The sequence below is a fragment of the Leptinotarsa decemlineata genome, unplaced genomic scaffold (assembly GCF_025532065.1).
Source record: "Leptinotarsa decemlineata unplaced genomic scaffold, Ldec_3_MD MMD2_P_RNA_scaffold_14, whole genome shotgun sequence".
In the NCBI taxonomy this organism is placed as follows: domain Eukaryota; kingdom Metazoa; phylum Arthropoda; class Insecta; order Coleoptera; family Chrysomelidae; genus Leptinotarsa; species Leptinotarsa decemlineata.
The window spans coordinates 363,934-382,764 of record NW_027412528.1 but is presented as its reverse complement, the minus strand read 5'-3'; the positions used below and the strand labels follow the sequence as shown (position 1 = coordinate 382,764).

The following is an 18,831-nucleotide window of genomic DNA, read 5'->3' as shown; positions in this document are numbered from 1 at the left end:
GCCTTATTCAATTCCCACATTTCAATGTTTCTCGATAGATGGCTATGTTCATGATCACGTTGATCTACTTGCGTTGTAAGGAACATCTGATTAACTGAGTCAGGAGCTATTTTATTATGAAATTTGTCTAGTCATTCCTCTTCAGGATCTATTAGAGATACGTTACCCATTCTTCTATTCTTAAATCTGTTTACACGTTACCAGATGTCTCTCATAGGTATTGTTCTCTTGAAACCTTCACAATAAGCTTGCCAGCTACTTATTTTGCTCTATTTCAAAATTCGTTTGGAAATTGCATCTGCTTTTTTATATTCCAATAGATTCAACTTATTAGGATTGTGTTTGAAGCGAATGTATGCTTCTCTCCTGTTAGTTACTGCTGCATCACATTCCTCATTCCACCATAGTTTTGGAGAATGTGGAGAGGTCTTTCTGGAACTTTTATTTTTTGGTATAGACTGCGAAGCGGCAAAATTAATAATTTCTATAAGCTGATGATAATAAGGAGCAGGTTCTATTGAATCAAGCGTATCTCGATATTGGGACCAATTGAGGTTTGACATTACTTGTTTGATTTGTTTTTGCCTTTTGAATTCCGGACATATTTTTATATTTGTACTTAAGTGGGATCCACCGCAGTTGAAACATTTTGGATCGGGATTAGAATTTTGACAGTCTAAAGAACTGTGCTGTTCGCCACATTGAATGCAGCGTGGTTTACTCTTACATTGTTTTCCTAAGTGCCCATATCGAAAACAGTTATAGCATAATAACACTTTTTGAATGTAGGGTTCAACTTCAATCCTCACTCTATTAATTAAAATATATTTTGGAAGTACCTGACTTCTAAAAGTAATTATACATAATTTTGTAGCAACATATTCTGTTTTATCGCCTTTTGTAATTTTTTTATTCATTCGTCTAACATTCTCGACTTGAAAATTGCAATGCATATCAAATGGTTTGATTTTGTTTTTAATATATTCTTTCGAAAAAACGGTATCTATATCCCTAATAACCCCTTGCCGTACGACAATGAATCTGGGAATATATAAATCCAAATTATTATTTTTCAAACTAGGTGAATTTTTTCGATCAATAAGATAATTTGCTGATTTGTAATCTTTTATTTTTATTCTGATTCTGTTTTTTCTTATCGAGTCTAAGCTAATAATCTCATTATCCACTTCAGGAAAATTTGAAAGAATTATATCGCCTACCTTTACAGCATTGAGTCTTCCACGAAAATCATCGCTATTATTCTCCACATAAATTTGATATGGTTCTGTATCCGACATACTGTACCTATCAATCGATTGTTTTGGTATGTTTTCATTACCTATTTTTTGTTGGTTTTCGTCGAGAGGTTTTAATCCGCTTTTTCTATTGACGTATTCTGCAATTTTTTCTGCTCTTTTCACATTAAAATAGTATTGTTACCTATTATTGGTGATACTGTATCAATATATGTTGACACATGAGGAGGGGTTGAATTAGGAGGTGGTTCGGGGGGTTTACCCCCGTTTACACTAGATATCACTTTGTAGTTTCAAAGAACTCAATACACACGATATTATCCAAGTATAAGATTTGAAATAAACGAGCTGATACAAATGAATTTGTTTCAATAAGACACTCTGAGAAACACTTTCAACACGTACGAAGTCTATCACAGAACTGTTCGGGTGATAGTAGTAAATTAGTTTCATTTGTAACACCAGAAACAATGAATAAAATCCATAAAATCGTTTTGAATGATCGAAAAGTGAAGTTGCGTGAGTTAGCTGACATTATAAAGATATCAAAAGGACGTGTTGCCTTTATATTGCATGAGCATTCGACTATGAGAAAGCTCTGTTCAAAGTGGGTGCCGCGCGAGCTCACATTTGATCAAAAGCAAGAAGGTCTTGATGATTCTGAGCAGTATTTGGCCATGTTCAAATATAGCAAACCGGAATTTTTGCTTTGATATATGACAATGAATGAAACCTGGGATCATCAATCTACTCCGGAATCGAAAAATCGTCATCTGAGTGGAGAGCAACTGGTGAACCTCGTCCAAAACGGCCGTAAGTATAACAATCGGCTGGAAAGTTTATGGCCTCGGTATTTTGGGATGTGCGTGGTGTGACATTCATCGACTATCTTGATAAAAAATACCATTCACAGTGAAAATTATTATTGGAGCGTTTAAAGGCCGAAATTGCAGACAAACGACCTCATTAGCAGAAAAAAAGTGCTGCTTCAGCAAGACAATGTACAGTGTCACAAATCAATGAAAACAATGGCAAAATTGCATTAAATGGGCTTCTAATTGCTCCCACATATATCATATTTGCCAGATTTGGCTCCCAGCGACTACTGGCTCTTTGCAGACCTCAAAAAATGCTCACCGGTAAGAAATTTCGCTCGAATGAAGAGGTTATTGCTGAAACTGAGGCCTATTTTGGGTTAAAAGATGAATCATACCACAAAAGTGGTATTGAAATGATAAAGCCCTGGAATTATTATGTGGCGTTTTCTTTCTCAGGCCCAGGATTTTTCGGATTTAGGACGATGACATATTACCTACCAAAATGACATCAAAAATACCTACTCAGTCAGAAGTATGAATGATATGATAAACAACTCATCAAGTAATGATGGAAAGAGAAAAATATATCATGCAACGAAACAACTTCAAGATCCATACAAGTTTTTTCATTTCAATCCAAACGAATGTGTTCATAGAAATTAGTTATATTTACTTTTTCTTCCTGTTCATTGAATTGCTCGAAACCTATCATAGTTGTCCACTCTGGTTTGGTATCTCTCATGTCTCCAACATTAATAAAGGCAAGTGTTTCTGGATTTGTAGGAATATTTCCCCCTCCATCCTGAAATCAGTAGTGGATTAAATGTTGTTTTTATATTGATTATGTTCTCACCATTATACTGATGTGGAATAAGTAGAACTTGATATCTTCAAAATCCAGTTCACCGTCATCTTTCAAATATAAAAAAACATCTGACGAGTAAATGTTATCGGGTGGTGTCTCTTGAAAACCCATGTCAAAGATTTGAGGTTCTTTAGTCTGAAAGAGATAAATATTATCAAATACGAATTCTCTATAGATACATATGCATCAGCCTTGTCCACTACTTCCCGCTAACATTATCTGACCATTATCTTTATTCAAGTATTTTTTCGTTTCTTGGTAATCATAGATAATCTTATTTTTGGCCATATACATGTTCATTCCCTAGTGAAACAATTGAAAATTTTAGATTGTTGGTGGTCTATAAGAATCAGTCCTAGGCACTACTCAATACTTCAAGATATTTATTTCGTCAGACTAATGTCGCGGATTCTAATACTGTTTTGAATCGATTTTTTGTTGAAAATTTTCAGATCAATTTTTATGTCACTCTTGTCGTTACCGTTAAATTCAGATATATCATGTCAATGTCATGATTTGAAATGTTTGAAGATTTGACACCAACATTAATGGCATAATTGTAAGGTAAACAAGTACCCTAATTCAATTTTGTACTTATCTGAACCTGCGTTTGTGAATTTTAAACTGTATGGAAATAAGAATGAACTTATATCAATAAAGTTTATTTTTTGTTTATTATAAATATTCCTGAATAACTATTGACCACACTGTTAGTGAATATTTTAAGATGAGATACCATTCCAAAAAATTTAATTTTGATAATTTATTATGGAAGTTTCGTTTCACGGTAACAAAAAGAAACATCTTGACAACTTTTGTTAGGCTGAATACAGTAGGTACTACGCGCATGCTAATTCGTTTCTCATCCACATTTTTTTCATTTGAATGGTAAAAAGATTAAATGTTTATTTATCTTTAGGTATTTTACATTTCTCAACAAGGTTGGAATAATATTCTTCGTAGTATCTGGAGATAATTGTCTCATAACTCATCTGTCAAATTATGTTTTCCGTGTTTGATATAATTCTAAATACCTTAAATACAAAACCCGGTGGTGCCCATTTCAAAATCAATAATTGAAAGTTTCGTCCTAATTTACGACCCCTAAGCTCCCAGGCGAAGAAAACTGTGCAAGTGAACCCAACAAAATAGGGTTGCAATATTGGGAAGAATGTTATTAATAGAGAAAATACTGATGGCATGAAGAGCCGGATGGCAGTTTCAAAAAAACGTCATGTTAATGTTGATGATGTGTTAGATATTCCAGGTTGAGTTGATGTGCTATACACTGATTTTGCTAAAGCATTTGATCGACTTGGTCACATGATCCTTCTAAAAAACTCCACCAATTTGGTTTCGATAATTCAGTAGTACTTTTCATTAAATCTTACTTCTACGCGAACAGTTTGTATCTTATAACGGCTAGGATTACAGTCATTACAATCCTTCACCTGGAGTACCTCAGGGATCGAATCTCGGATCACTTTTATTCTTATTATTTTTCAATAACCTCAGTAATAAGTTAGTTCTTGCAGATAATATAAAATATATTCACCTGTCGGAACTATCGAATATTGTAATACATTGCAACGACAGTTAGAAAATATACAGACTTGATGTGAAGGAAACAAACAATATCTCAACGCATCCAAATGTAGTGTCTTGCAGTAGTATATTGGTCATCGAGTACAATTATCCAGTAGATACCATTTCACTGTCAGGTAGTAACTCAATCAAAGATCTTGGTGTATATTTTGATAAAAAATTGTGAAGCATTGGGAGTTTATGAGTTTAAAGTTCGCAATTGTATATCTTTTTGAAATATATCTGCTCTAATTACTTTTTATGTAACTTAAGTTAGGTCAAAATTAGAATATGGCTCTGTTTTATGATCTCCATTCTACAATAGCTATAATACATCAATTGTAAAATTAATTAATTCACTTCAAATCTCATGGTATCTACCCTGATAGAGGTAGCTGAGAGAGATGAATGTTTCAAGATTCCATTTGAAATACTTATTTTCTTATAGATTTGTTTCCTTCATCGAAAAGATAGAAACATTCACCAATTCATGTGTATACATTTATGTAGCTGTACTTCTATTGTTATATTGACGATGTCTATACAATTGTTATGATTGTCTTCAAGAAATAAATGACTTTGATTTTGATTTGAATAAGTTTTTTAAAAAAAATATCATTGATATGGGAAATGTACAACAAATTCTCAGAATATGTAAGTGTCTGTGATGAAAATTCTGGTTGCAGTGTAAAGCAATACAAGTTATCATATGCATATGTTAAAATCTCTTTCGAGGAAGATCCTTGGAAACCAAAATTCTATAGGTTGAGTGAAATGTATATTATTGGAGTTTTTTCCCAACATCAAATCGTTATTTTAAAACCTTGAAACGTGTTTCGATCACCAAGTGATCATCTTCAAGAGGAAGATCAAACTAGTTTGATCAAACTAGTTTGATCTTCCTCTATACCAAAGGTTTCAAACAGTGCATTACATGAGTGAATTGATATTTGTTGAATGTTGTGTATTTATTAGAGATTGCATAAACAGTGCATTTCTTTAATGCCACCACTCCCTTTTATTTTTGAACGGGTCAACTGAAAAAATTGAAATTAGGGATAATGAAATTAATGCATGAATATTTCATTCGAAGTGAAATTGACAGATGAAACTTTCAAGACGGCGACTGGGCCCCATCTGGGAAAAAAAATTAAACAGAAAGGGGGTCTTGTGTCACATCATTTTGAAGCTCCTGACGAGTACTTCAAAACCCTAAAATATGAAATCATTATCTTCACCTACTACAAAATGGCGGAACATTTAATAATTTCCTAAAGACAAACACATTAATATCGATATATCTAGAAATATTTCTTTTCATCTGCCATATGACAATTCCAATATTGCAAGGCATCCTACCTATCTCCACAATATTTGTTTTAGTGATGAATGTACATTTTTTTCAAACGGCGATGTTCACAGACAAAATTTCCGTTATTGGAGTGACACCAACCCTCACGTTTTCCGGGAAACACATACCCAATATCCAGAAAAAATTAACGTTTGGGCAGGAATATTGGAAAACCATATTGTAGGACCTCAATTTATTGATCAAAATTCAACAGGGGAACTGTATTTGAATATGCTGGAAACAACTGTTGACTCTCTCATCATTGAAATCGTCGAAGCGAATCCTAATGGATTCTCCAGACAAGTGAGAAACTATTTGGATACTATTATTCCCGGTAGTTGGATTGGCCGTCGAGGTCCTACAGAATGGCCAGCCCGCTCGCCAGATTTGACACCTATAGACTTTTTATGGGGTTATTCGAAGCAAAAGGTGTACGGAACTGAACTTGCTTCAATATTGAATACACAGCAGAGAATAATGAATATTTGTAGAGATATGGACGTAACTGTGTTAGAAAATGTTAGGCAACCATTTCGAGCATCTTCTGAAGTGACCTCAAGCTTATTACCTAATATTATGCAGTTAAATGTCAATGTATTCAGGCAATTATTAAAAGTTCCGTCATTTTGTAGTTAATGAAGATATTGACATTATGTTCCAGGGTTATGAAGCATTTATCAGGAGCTTCAAAAAGATGTGTCACAAGACACCCCTTTCCATTTAATTTTTTTTTTCCAAATGGCGCCCAGTCGCTATCTTCAAAGTTTCATTTGTCAATTTCACTTCAAAATGAAGTATTCATGCATTAATTCCATTTTACCAAATTTCAATTTTTTGAGTTGACCCGTTCAAAAAATAAAAGGGGGGCATTAAATAAATACACTGTATAGATAATGTTTGTACTGCCAATTTCTGAGTTGTATTTGCTGTTTTCATTCCATTCACTATTCTTAATATTTTTTTGTGATAACGATGTGAAATATCACAATGACTGCTACTAATGACACACAAACAGAATAACCCTATCCGATTTGTTTATTATTGGTGTTCATAGCTCAAGTAGCACATACTGATATTAGATTGCTAAAATATATTTTCATTGTGAATTGGCATAATACTTACAGATGATCCAGGTAATATTTTGAATGTTGTTTGATTAAGCCATCCATCAGGGTCGGTAAGCGTACAAGAGCAAGTACTGTTTTGGACATTGTAGACGGTGTTTTCCTGGACAAATGAATCAAATATGAACAAAATGCAAAAAACTGTAGACTGAATACGCATGAAACAAATAATGGTAAAAAGATAAATGTCTCTCAAACCATGTATGATGATAGTGCACCATGCACCCATGCACATCTAGTCAATTCTATGGAATACTGGGCTCAGATCACTGATTGAATCAAAGTTTAATTTTGGTCAATTATAAAAGTTTTACATAATCTTGTTTTTATATCTATCTTTCAGTCAAAAACTACATTTCGTCTTCATAATGAACGGAGTTCTGAGAATTCTAATTTCTTTCAAATACTGTGTGATTGGTTATCTGATGAAAAGGTTTTTGGAAAATTTGAAAATATAATGTATATTTTTCTACGTGTAAAGAAACACCTATGAGGAACACCATTTTCAGCAAATTGAATATCAAAAATATATAACTTGTACCCAGACCAAAAATGTGTAGTCACCCTCCCAAATATCTTGCTTAATGACAAATGAAGTCACTTCAGTTATTCCAGTCATCTTTTCATGACACTTCGACGGACAGTAAGATGTCTTGAACTGTCAGAAAAGCACCCACGTTCTTCCAAAAATCATATTATATTCCTATATACGGAAATAATTTCAACCATTATTTGAAAAAAACTAACGACGGCAGTAGCCGTCATTGTCACACTAGAACCAATTATATAGACCGGAAACGGTAACACTTACAAAGTCAGTTGAATTGAACAAAAGTTTCCTATTTTGAGGAAATAGAATAATATTTTCTCAAATCGAGAATTTCAATGGTTGTTTTTGAAATATTCACCGTTGTTCAATTTCGTTTTATCGCTCTACCACCTCCATTTCGAACGATGAAAAAAGGGAAGATGAACTTTTAACACTGTTTCATATTTGCAATGACCTGGTATAAGACAATTTGCAATGTTACATTCCGTTATTAGATTCCACCATCAACTTCATTTTATATATTAGTTTATAATTCTCGTTTACATACAGTCTCCTAAAAGTTGAACAAAAACTCCTGAAACTGTTCGCTTGGTGGAGATTTTCCAAAATCTGTACTCAATAAAAGTATCATTATTTTTGATTATTATATGCTATCAATTTTTACAATTTTATATAAGCTACAAAATTATTGAAAAATTAAGAAAAGGTTCAGAAATCTTGTTATCAAAGTTAATCGATACCTCCGCCTTCAGATACAAAAATCTAGTTGGTAAGGGAGTTGTCCATGCTTACTCATCCTCAGATTTGTCCTTTAAGGATAGTTGAGTTCACCAATCCATTCGTGGTTTAGATAGTTCAGCCTAGCACTACTGATGAGATTTCTGCGGATTGGAACAGCGCTGTCTGGGGTTGAATCACGACTGCAGTAAAAGACACCTCGACTTTGCAAATGACCGCTTTGGGAGCCTCGTTCCTCTTTGATTTTCAAAAAATTAGTCTTCTGTCGATCCCAAGAATGGCGTTCTCGTGAGAAAAGAAGTCCTTACTCACTTATACTGAAACTTGTCCTTTAGTGTCGTGCACTCGAATACAGCTAGGTACAGGGAACTACCATGCGCAAACTACTCACAGTAGAGTCAGGTTTTACAAATAACCATATATAAGAGAGTAAGAGCACTAGATGCTGATTTCCGACCACGAGAGGTGGGATTTCAATATTGCTGAAGTACTGAGCAGTAGATTCTGGACCATCCTTAAGTGAGTGGGAGTGGACGGATGTACACAGTAACAGTATAGGGAAGATTTGATCTCAGGGCACTCTGCCCCGAGGGGGCCATGGTGGAATTCTATTCGTGGTTCATCCTAGCACCACTCATGATACCTATGTCGAATAGAAACATATGGCTGGCTTGAACATATTTGTTTCGAGATAAGACAAAACCATTTCCAGTTTGAAGTTGAAATTTCTAATTAGAATTTGGAATTTGTGAAATATGTAATACAAAGTTTATGGGTTGTGAGGACAACTATTTGTTTCGAAAGGTACAACTGGAACCTCTGGCGTAGAATAAATCCCAAACAAGCAATTTCACCAATCACTAGAAGTGCAATACTCTTCTTGATGCGCATTTCACCAATCAAGTTGGCGTTTTCAAAAAATGAAGAAAACAGTTTTTTTACACACTTGGGCATTTTCTACTATATACTGTGTTTTCTTTTTCATGAATCCACTTTCATATGTCTATTTTTTGGAATGCAATTCCGAATATATTTGGAACTTCAGTGTAAAAGCAAAATTCTTTCAAATCCTCCAAATTTAAACTTATTTTTGGGAGACTTGTGTTTTAAACAAGAATCGTCCGGAAAGAAAAAGAAATGTTAGACTCACATATGTATTGGAATTTTCACATGCATTATTGGAAACTGGTAACATCAATAACAGACAACATGACTGTTCAGGAATAGTGAATAACGAATGTATTGTTGTTGCAGTTCCAGTCCAGGTTGCCTTTGACACGCAGTCATTGACTGGGTTGAACCATTAGGAGTGAGTCGTAGTAACGTTTTCAGAATTCTTCATTGATACATATCCACCACTACCAAATGAAAATAGTTGATGAATCGAACAAAGATGATTTCGACAGAAGAGTGGAAATTTCTGGCATCCTCTAGCGACGCATCAACCGTAACTCTGCGTTGTTGTACACCACATGTTTCGAATGAATGTACATTTTATCTGAACAGGTAAGTGAATCGTCAACATTTCAATAGTGGAGTTTATTCAAATCCTGATATGTCACGCTAAATTTACACCCAATATTTCCAAACACTGAAAGTTTGGGCAGGAATTTTTTGTAACCATCTTCATGGTCATTCTTTTTGGAAGTGAACCTGAATTGTGAAGGAAATTCCAATTTGCTGGGTAACCAAAATATGCGAAGCATTGACAACGCCACCCAGTAAGATCCTCTATTGTGATATGGAAAAAATGAGGCTTCATTGCGTAGTACCAGCGCGATAGTTCCTCTATAAAAACTTTCCGGGTCGATGTTTTGCAGAATGACCACCCAGATATCTCGATTTTACTCCCATGACTATTTTTAATGAGGATGGTTGGAATAAAAAGACTACTAGATGCAGCAAACTACTGAAGATAATTATCAGGTGCTGTAGGGCTGATATTCATCAGGATGTGGTGGAATAGAGGTTCGTTTATTTCATTGTAAGCAAATTGATGGTGCTCAGTTTGAACGTTTGGTAAAGTAAATTCATCTGTTTGGTCCTACTTTTTAGATCAAAATTGAATATAAAAAAGTCGATTCTGCTTATCGTTGTAATGTCAAAAATGTTACAGGGATATATAACTGAAACACCTTTCAAATAAGTTGGACGATTATCTCTCTTTTTGAAATTCTGACTTGTGGGTTATTATGGAAATGTATCCCCCTAAATATTAAGTTGACGTGTTTCACGACTCTTTACGCTTTACGGTCTCGATATCAAATGACTCATTAAGGGTGGCTCATTTTTTACTTTTTTCTACACCCGTACTCTAACAATACACTTATATGACCATAATCTGTTTCATAATGATATCCATTATGATACAGATTTTTCATAACGATACAGATTATCAACCAATAGAAACCCATAATTTTTCAATCAAGAATTATGTTCCTTTGTTTGTCCTAGATTCTAACCTAAGTAACTAATTGCTTTATTTGTCAAAATCAGTTTTCATATTACCTACCTATATTATCAAAAGTCTGAAAACAGCGATATAGAAGGAATACCATCGACTCCAATATTTTTAAAAGATCAGATTAATTACAGTTGTTATATTCAATATAAATATAATTAGAATCTTTATAGTTTTCATATATCCATGATAATACCATTAAGTTTGTGTTTTAAAAAAAATGAGTTAATTACTGTGAATGTGTTCCATACAAATATAATATTTATAGTTTTTCATTATTTATCGGGTTTAGAAAAAATAGCGTATGCAACTCTCATGTAATAGTTATTAATACACTCGCATATACCAAACAAAACTCGCCTTCGGCTCGTTTCGTATCCCGGTTAATGCTCGTGTCTTAATAACCATCATTACATGATCGTTGCATAATATACTATTATAAGTCATACTTATGTGTGAGCTGTGTTATACATCTATGAAAGAGTGAGTTATCTCTATATATCCAGGACTCTCTCTGTTCATATATCCATTAGATTACTCTTGTCAACAACGAAAATGCTGGTAAGTAACTTATATAACACGAATTCAAGCAATTCATTGGTCTTTGATCTTTGATATGTAATATTTCGGAAACTATAACGAGATGGCAGTGGGTAATCGATACTTTTTGCAGTAATCAGTGTTCTGTCGGAATTTTTCTTTCTAAACGGAAAGTGACTAAACGACGTTGTATACAAGCCTGTTTCTCAACCATGCCAAAGGATGTAGAACTGCTCTTCCTTAACAACTGAAAAAAATTTTCGATTTTTTTTTTAAATAATCCGTAGAAAATAAAATAATTACAATTGAAAATTCTTAGCTGTCAGCTTCTTTGAGTACATCTTCCTGTCAAAAGTTCTTCACATAGTGAAATGATTTTTAGAGATTGTGTTCAACAATTATACAACTTTGAATGCAAACGAAGACTTCACAACAATTGGTTTATCAATAATAGGCTTACTTTATGGAAAAATTATGAAAGAAATGGTTATCAGACATTTTCCTTCATGTGACAAGATGAAATTGATATTGTATACTATAAAATCAGTTACCTACTAAATAATTGAACTATTCAGTTTTTCTTTTTGTGAACACTCACGCAGATTCTCTATCAAATACTAAAAAGAAAACCTAGTTTTGATCATTACATATTATTTATATCATGAAAATATACATGTCATATTCTCTTGTTAATCAAATCAATTAACCAGTATACTCACATTTAAGGTACATTGTGGTGAGGTCAGGGTTGGAGGTTCATCATCAATGTTGTTGATAACAAGATATATGGTTTTGATATATTGTTCGTTATATACATTGAATCTGTAGGAACGTTGTTCTGGTTGTTCGTAATCAAAATAGTCATTCGAATAAAATATATATTTTCCGCTTTCCTGTTGGAATTGATAGTTGATTGATGGTGTTGTGAGAAATCTTACTGAAGGTTCACTGGAAACTGAAAATAATAACTGAATGAACAAATGAATGAAAATAATAATAGTTAATTAACCACAATTAGTACAAACAATAAGTACACAGTGTGATATTTCAAATTTCATGACGTTTTCCTTTATGGAATATTCAACAACTTCACACCTTTTAGGTTCTGAATATATTTGATTTTGTGATAGTTATGTTGAAATATACATACTTCCACCGAATGTCTTCTGAATATTTTTCAGTGAGTTACTTTCTTGTACAAAATTATATCATTTACAGTTGAATTTCTAAATTTGTCCATAAAATGAATTGAATTTTCAGTATCCACAATCGAAAGTGTTCAACAAATCTGTTTCCTTTCTATGTTTTTACCACTTTTATTTGTAACTAACGTTACTGCAGTTTCGTCCTATACGGACATTTTCAAACTTATACAATAAACTCGAGTTTATTATGCAATAAACTTATACAATACTTATATAAACTTATACAATAAACTTAAACAATAAACTCGAGTTTATCGTATAAGTTTGAAAATGTCCGTGTAGGACGAAACTGCAGTAACGTTAGTTACAAATAAAAGTGGTAAAAAACATAGAAAGTTTCATTTCTCTTTTCTTCATTATGATTTCCTATCACGTAGTAATGGCTACATCCATCATTTTAAATTTGTTTTCTTTTTTTTCACTATAATTTTCTTTTATTTCTATTATTCGTACGTTACTGAATGTGGCATATGTACTACGCCACTGATTTGGTATCAAGAGCGTATGTTAACTAGATGCGCATGTTATTGATCGATTGATCAGGGGTCGGTAGAGTTAGTTTAGGAAAAAAGTGTTATTTGTATAATTCAAACTAGAATGCAACCAACGGACTTCGTGGACTTCACTTTTTTTGCCCCCAAAAACCCTATGTGTCACAAATTGATGTAGTTGACGGACATCCTATTTAAAAAAATTGTGAAAGTAATTATCTGTTAACAAGACTAAGAAAGAAGGGGCAAAACTATCAGGCCAAACACACAAGTGAAGAAAATGAGTATTACAAAGATTCAGAGAAATCAAGGGATAGTGACAATTATAACAAGTAAGAAAAATCTAGAAGTATTGAGACAAAAATATCGGATACTGAACCAGTCGAAGTTTATACATCGGTGAACCCAAAATCATTTTTAGGCAAGCCCAGTGAGAGTGTGGAAGAATTTTGGAAAACGTTTAAAAGAGCAGCAAAAGCAAACAGATGGTCTGAAGAAACCAAGTTACTACAGGTTCAGAAGTAGTCTTTTTTGATACAATCGAAGAACTCTACCTGACTTCAAAACTGCTAAAGAGAAATTCAAAGACACTTTCTAAAATGCGAATAATGTGAGAAATGAATAATTTTACTTCAGCTCATGCGTTTCTACACTACATCATTTGTAACGAGTTTGAAAAAAGTATCACAAAAATTGAAAATTTGGGAAATTTCTTGAATCTTGTGTTAATTGTATGAATAATATGAGGAATACAAGTTTCTACTTTGGTTCATGTATTTCTATCATTTACTTTCTGGTGGTGATGCTTTTTACGTTGATTTTGTGCGACCTTGATGTCTCAATTTGTTCACAGTTTAGAGGAAAGGGGTTATCGCTGCTCTAATATAATAAACATATTCCGAAGAGGTACACATGATATGCCCAAGTTCTGGTAGAAATGTCAAACCCTTGCCTCTCATGTGAAATCTACGATTTTATATCCGATACCCGACGGAAAAAACAATAGCTAACTCAGCTCATGCCGCGCAGAAAGCTGAAGTAAAACAATCTGGCATCTGTGCAGCGCCTTCCATTTGAAAGATTCATCGTAAGTAACTTTCTATATATGAAAAGCTGAAATTGATTTAATTTTGTCGGGATGACCACCAGCAGACCGGTTCCGGAGTACTAGTACTTCGTCAATGCCGGGTGGATCATTTCATATAGAGTGAACCGTCTGAATATTCCGAAAAAATAGAAATATTTCCAAATAGTCATCCTTCCAATAGGATCTGCCTGCAGTTGATTCAATAGAATGTACCACTGCGCCACCTGCAGACAAAGTCAAATTGAAAATTTTTCAAGAGATATAATCCATATATACAGTTCACGATAGAGTGTAAAAATAACGAAAATAGTGTACCATTCTCAGACATTAAATTTATTTGTTTGAAAGTGGTTGACAATGTTTCGTGGTGCATTTCATTGGTTCGGATTTCCATTGTCTAATAAGATATAAATTGATTTGAAATCTCTGAAAGAATCTATAAAAAATTAAAAAGATTAGCTGAAAAATAACAAAATTATATTGAGCAAAAAAACTGAAATAACAATGAAAAAAATACAAGCAACAATAAAAAATTAAAAAATGAACTGTTAAGACGAGATGAAAAATAAAAATTATTAACAAAAAATGAAAATTAAAAAGTTCCGAACCTAGTTACTACACAACGATTTTGTGCATATATGTGACAATTCGTCTACCATTTGCCAACAACCTCATGGATATTAGGAGTAGTTCCATCCAAATTCAAACAATATGTAAACAGTACATCTTTATTATTGTAGTTTCCCTGATGGTGTCAATAAAACATGTCGAAATATTGGAATCAATGTTGTGAGAGTATTCTTTTGCGTTCTGTATTTCCTAATAGTTCAGTAATTTTGTTTATGACTCTCAATCAGGTTGGAAAATAATCTTTTACACTTTCAACTGAGGTTCGTCAGGAAGACGAATGTTTCAAAACAAGTGTTTAGATACGACATGAAAGTCAGTGACCTCTATGCCGCTCTGGCCCTGTGTATATCTTCCTGACTGGGTTATTTGATGAACAAACTGTTCACTTTTACGTCGTGGGGCCTTCACTCAACTGAGCGACGGGGCCTTCTTAGTCGGGTGAGATCGATTATAGTATCCCCGACTAGTGCTTTTTTATGAGTTTTTGCCGACTCGAAAACTCTAATTCCTCAACTGAATGGACTGCTGTATAGTCAATAGCTTCAAATCTCTGAGGATGGCTTCATTCCGCACGAACCATGGAGCATTCACCAGCATCCGTTAGATCTTATTCTGTAATTTTTCCATAATGAAAATATTTGTCGGGGCGGTTTATCCCCAAGCGCCTGAAGCACACATTATGACAGGTTTTAAAATCGTATTGTATAATGAAACCTAATTTCTAAGGTTGAGCTTTGACTTTCTGTTTACCAGAGGATATCGTCTAGCTATCCTCGATTGTACCTTGCCCTTGATGCAAAGGCCAATACCTATCTCGGGGGGGGGGGGGCTAGCAGATGCCGCGCTGTACGTGAAGGGGGGAGGGATAACAGTTTTTGTCGTTTCAAGCCTGCTGATGATTCGCCAGAGCGCATTATCCCCGGGTTCGAGGAATTCCAAACACTCGCTCCACCTGACCTGGTCAACCTGGTTGGCCATCCTGCTAGCCGCAGCCTCATCTCCAGGATAGAGCTTATAAACTCGCCTGAATCGATTTCTCTTTCGAATGAGGTTCTTTATCCTTGTAGGAAACTCACTCTGTCCTGGTTGTGGCTGCGCCAAAAGCGTCGAAATCATTGCGAGTTTGAAGTGCCTCACGCTTTGTGCATGTATCCATCAGTTGAGCCTTAAAGGCTTTCCAATCCGTGAATGAACTTATGCAATATTCCTGGAGAGGAGGATCATCATCCAGCATCAGGATGACTGGATTATGATTCGAGTCTAGTTCCGACAAAGTATAAACTTCGCAGGACATGGAGCCGCTCCTGTGCAGTGCGATGTCAAGAACGTCAGGTCTGTGCTACCCGTTATAGTACGTGTGCATTCACCTGAAAAAATTTGCCGGCGCTCTTGACACAGATGGGTACGGCTAAGCAGTTCTGCTGGCAATGCTCAAACCGCTGACATCACTGACACTGCCCTTCCAGTATCTTTTGGTGTTGTGGTTCTACTCTAACTTTAACGTTGAGTATATCCTTGATGTCATAGTTTACGAAAACCAGAGAAAGCGGTCGGTTTTCTCGCATCATCTTGGTGATGAATGATGGTTGGAAACCTTTTTTCACCAGAGCGCCCTCGATGTCAGAGGTTTCCAGGTGTTCTGGGACTCCTCTGAAGATGACTCTGATTTTCCTGTCTTCAGAGAGAGTGTACATGAGGTGGAGAATTTTATCCCTTGTAATCGACAACCGACGAAGGCTGCACCTTGATACCGTTGGCCAAGTTCACTGCCTTGGAAAAGTTGACCTTCTAGAAAGCTGCCAGCTTTTTTAATTGAACCCACTTGTCCTTCTGACAAACGACAATACGTGTACGTATATTTTGGGGCACCTCAGGACGCGCAGGGAGAGGGAAGCTAGCTCCCTGTTCGGTAGGACTTCCAATCTGATTGATTCGATCAACATTTTGCGTCGCCGGATTTTTATGGCCACCCTGTATAGTGTAGTTTGATTTGGCTCCAGTTTCGGAGCTGTCATCTATATCAACATCGTTTACGTTACCCAGTATTTCTGACCGTCTGAAAGGCTGGTTTGGATGGGGAAGGAAGAGGAGGAAAGTCTTCTGGTAGCCTACGCTTTTTGTTGGCCAGTTCATTCGGCTCAATCTAATTTTTATTTTCCTCTGGCTGACCAGAGTGAATAGTCGGCAGGAGTATTTGCGGAGGAAGCCTTTCGCGACGGACAATCGAGAAGCTCCCAGGCGATCAAATGGAAGGCCTATAAAGCCAATTACTTCACCCATGTCCCTACTCATCAGGCAGTCGAGCACTTCCTCCATACTGCTCACGGACTCACTTCCTTAGTGAAATCCCAATAGTTGGCAGATAATATTATGAACAGTATCGAAAAGTTTGAACGTATTTGCACAACACATCGTTTTTGTGGAAAAACTCACAGAATTGATCAAAAATTGACCTTGTTCATCGGTTGCTACGGATGCTCTTGCGTATAATTATACTTACCACCGCCAACTTTGAAGATTGCAGCTCTATCGTGGAAGTTATGGTTGTTTTCATCCATACGTAAAGTAATAGTTGAATTTCCTTTATCGCTAGTCACATTTGCTGCTGGTTCTATTTCTATGTCAGCATATCCTTTGGAAATAAAAAAGTATCAAAAAATACTGCCCTGCCTCGTGAACTGGGTAAATAAATTGAAGAAACAAAATTGAGAGTGAAACACCCAATAAGCGAAAATTGATAACTGGTTACCAAAAGACCCAACTGGGGTCGTGACAATATGTGTGTAGATGCGTATATAATTGAAAACAATTCTTCCTAAATTTTTGTTTTTTTTACACAAATAATTACATTTTCAGAAAACATGGCACATTGAACACAGTGTGCATGTCGGATTATAACCTTTGTTTACTGTTCATTACTGTTTTACCAACGAGTAATAATTTCTCTTACTTCTTACGGGCGTTGAAATAATAACTAATGAGGGTATAATGCTTAACATTACTCACCTCTGTACACCAGCAGTGTTGAAATCAAAAATAACTTTTTGAACAGATCTGCAAAATAAACAAAGTCATTAGGTTTCTCTTGTGAATGAGTCAACTATAGCCGAAATAAAACGTTTCGGAAATATTGAAACAGGGAGTTACATTTGTTAATATGAATCAATGTATCATGAATAATTACAGGGTCCTGCAACAGTGGCGCGGTGTTCCATATCTCTATATAGGAAGCAGATAGGAATCTAATTTTCTATAATATTACCTTATTGCTCGAGCTCGACAAAATAAAAATATTGGCGGTCACACAGGGTGTTCGATTTTTTCTGGGCGGATCCCAACTGTGTCTTTTTAAATGGCAACCTATATTTTTTATCGCTTTTTCGGTTTCTTCATAGAAAATAAAATAAACTTTATGTATATCTGCACTTCGAAAATATTGACGGTTTTCGAGATATCTAGCATGACAGGTTTTTTTTTCCAATATTCGTCACTCAGAATATTTGAAATTATAAAGTGGTGCCAAGTCCAGTTGAAATTTTTTTTGGTCGAATATTCTACATTGGTAAATCTCTCAAACGATATATCTGAAATCGACCTGTGATATACAGGGTATGAAAAACCGCTTGCCAAATATTGTAAATGAAAATTTGCAAAATCTTCCTTAGATTAAATGGAACACCCTGTATATTATTGATCCATAAGAAGCGCCAACGACACCTCTACAAATTTCATTAAGTATTCCCTATGGCTAAGTTCAATAGTTTTTCTTAAATGAGCATTTCTTTCGAAAAATGGTCATTTTTTCAAAGCGAAATCCATTTGACGACTGATAAAAATATACGAAAGATATCTTGTTTCAATTTTGTACATTAGAAGGTGTCCAAACAAATATTTTTTAACGAAATAAATGTATGTACCTATCACTTTTTGCTAAATGGAAAATTATTTTTTCATTGGATGCAGAATTTCACTCATAAATCGTGCAATATCAAACCAAACAAGTTAAAAGAACGAAACATTATAAATAACTATTTTTTTCATGTTATTATATTCATTCAGAGCTTGAGTTCTAGATATTCAAATTTGTCAACTGGCAAATTACAAAACTACAAAAGGGAGAGTTTAATTAAG

General features: G+C 34.7%; 1 protein-coding gene across 1 annotated transcript in view; it reads right to left on the bottom strand.

The window, feature by feature from the left end:
- The window catches only part of LOC111505336 (cadherin-AgCad1), a 129,441-nt gene that overhangs the window by 107,717 nt on the left and 2,893 nt on the right, over positions 1-18,831 (bottom strand). The window contains exons 2-7 of the mRNA XM_074176293.1: positions 17,707-17,754; positions 17,201-17,332; positions 12,007-12,242; positions 6,997-7,101; positions 2,928-3,074; positions 2,748-2,876 (exon numbers count right to left, since the gene is read on the bottom strand). Of these exons, the coding sequence (XP_074032394.1) occupies positions 2,748-2,876; positions 2,928-3,074; positions 6,997-7,101; positions 12,007-12,242; positions 17,201-17,332; positions 17,707-17,754 (797 nt within the window). The remainder of the gene's footprint in view (positions 1-2,747; positions 2,877-2,927; positions 3,075-6,996; positions 7,102-12,006; positions 12,243-17,200; positions 17,333-17,706; positions 17,755-18,831) is intronic.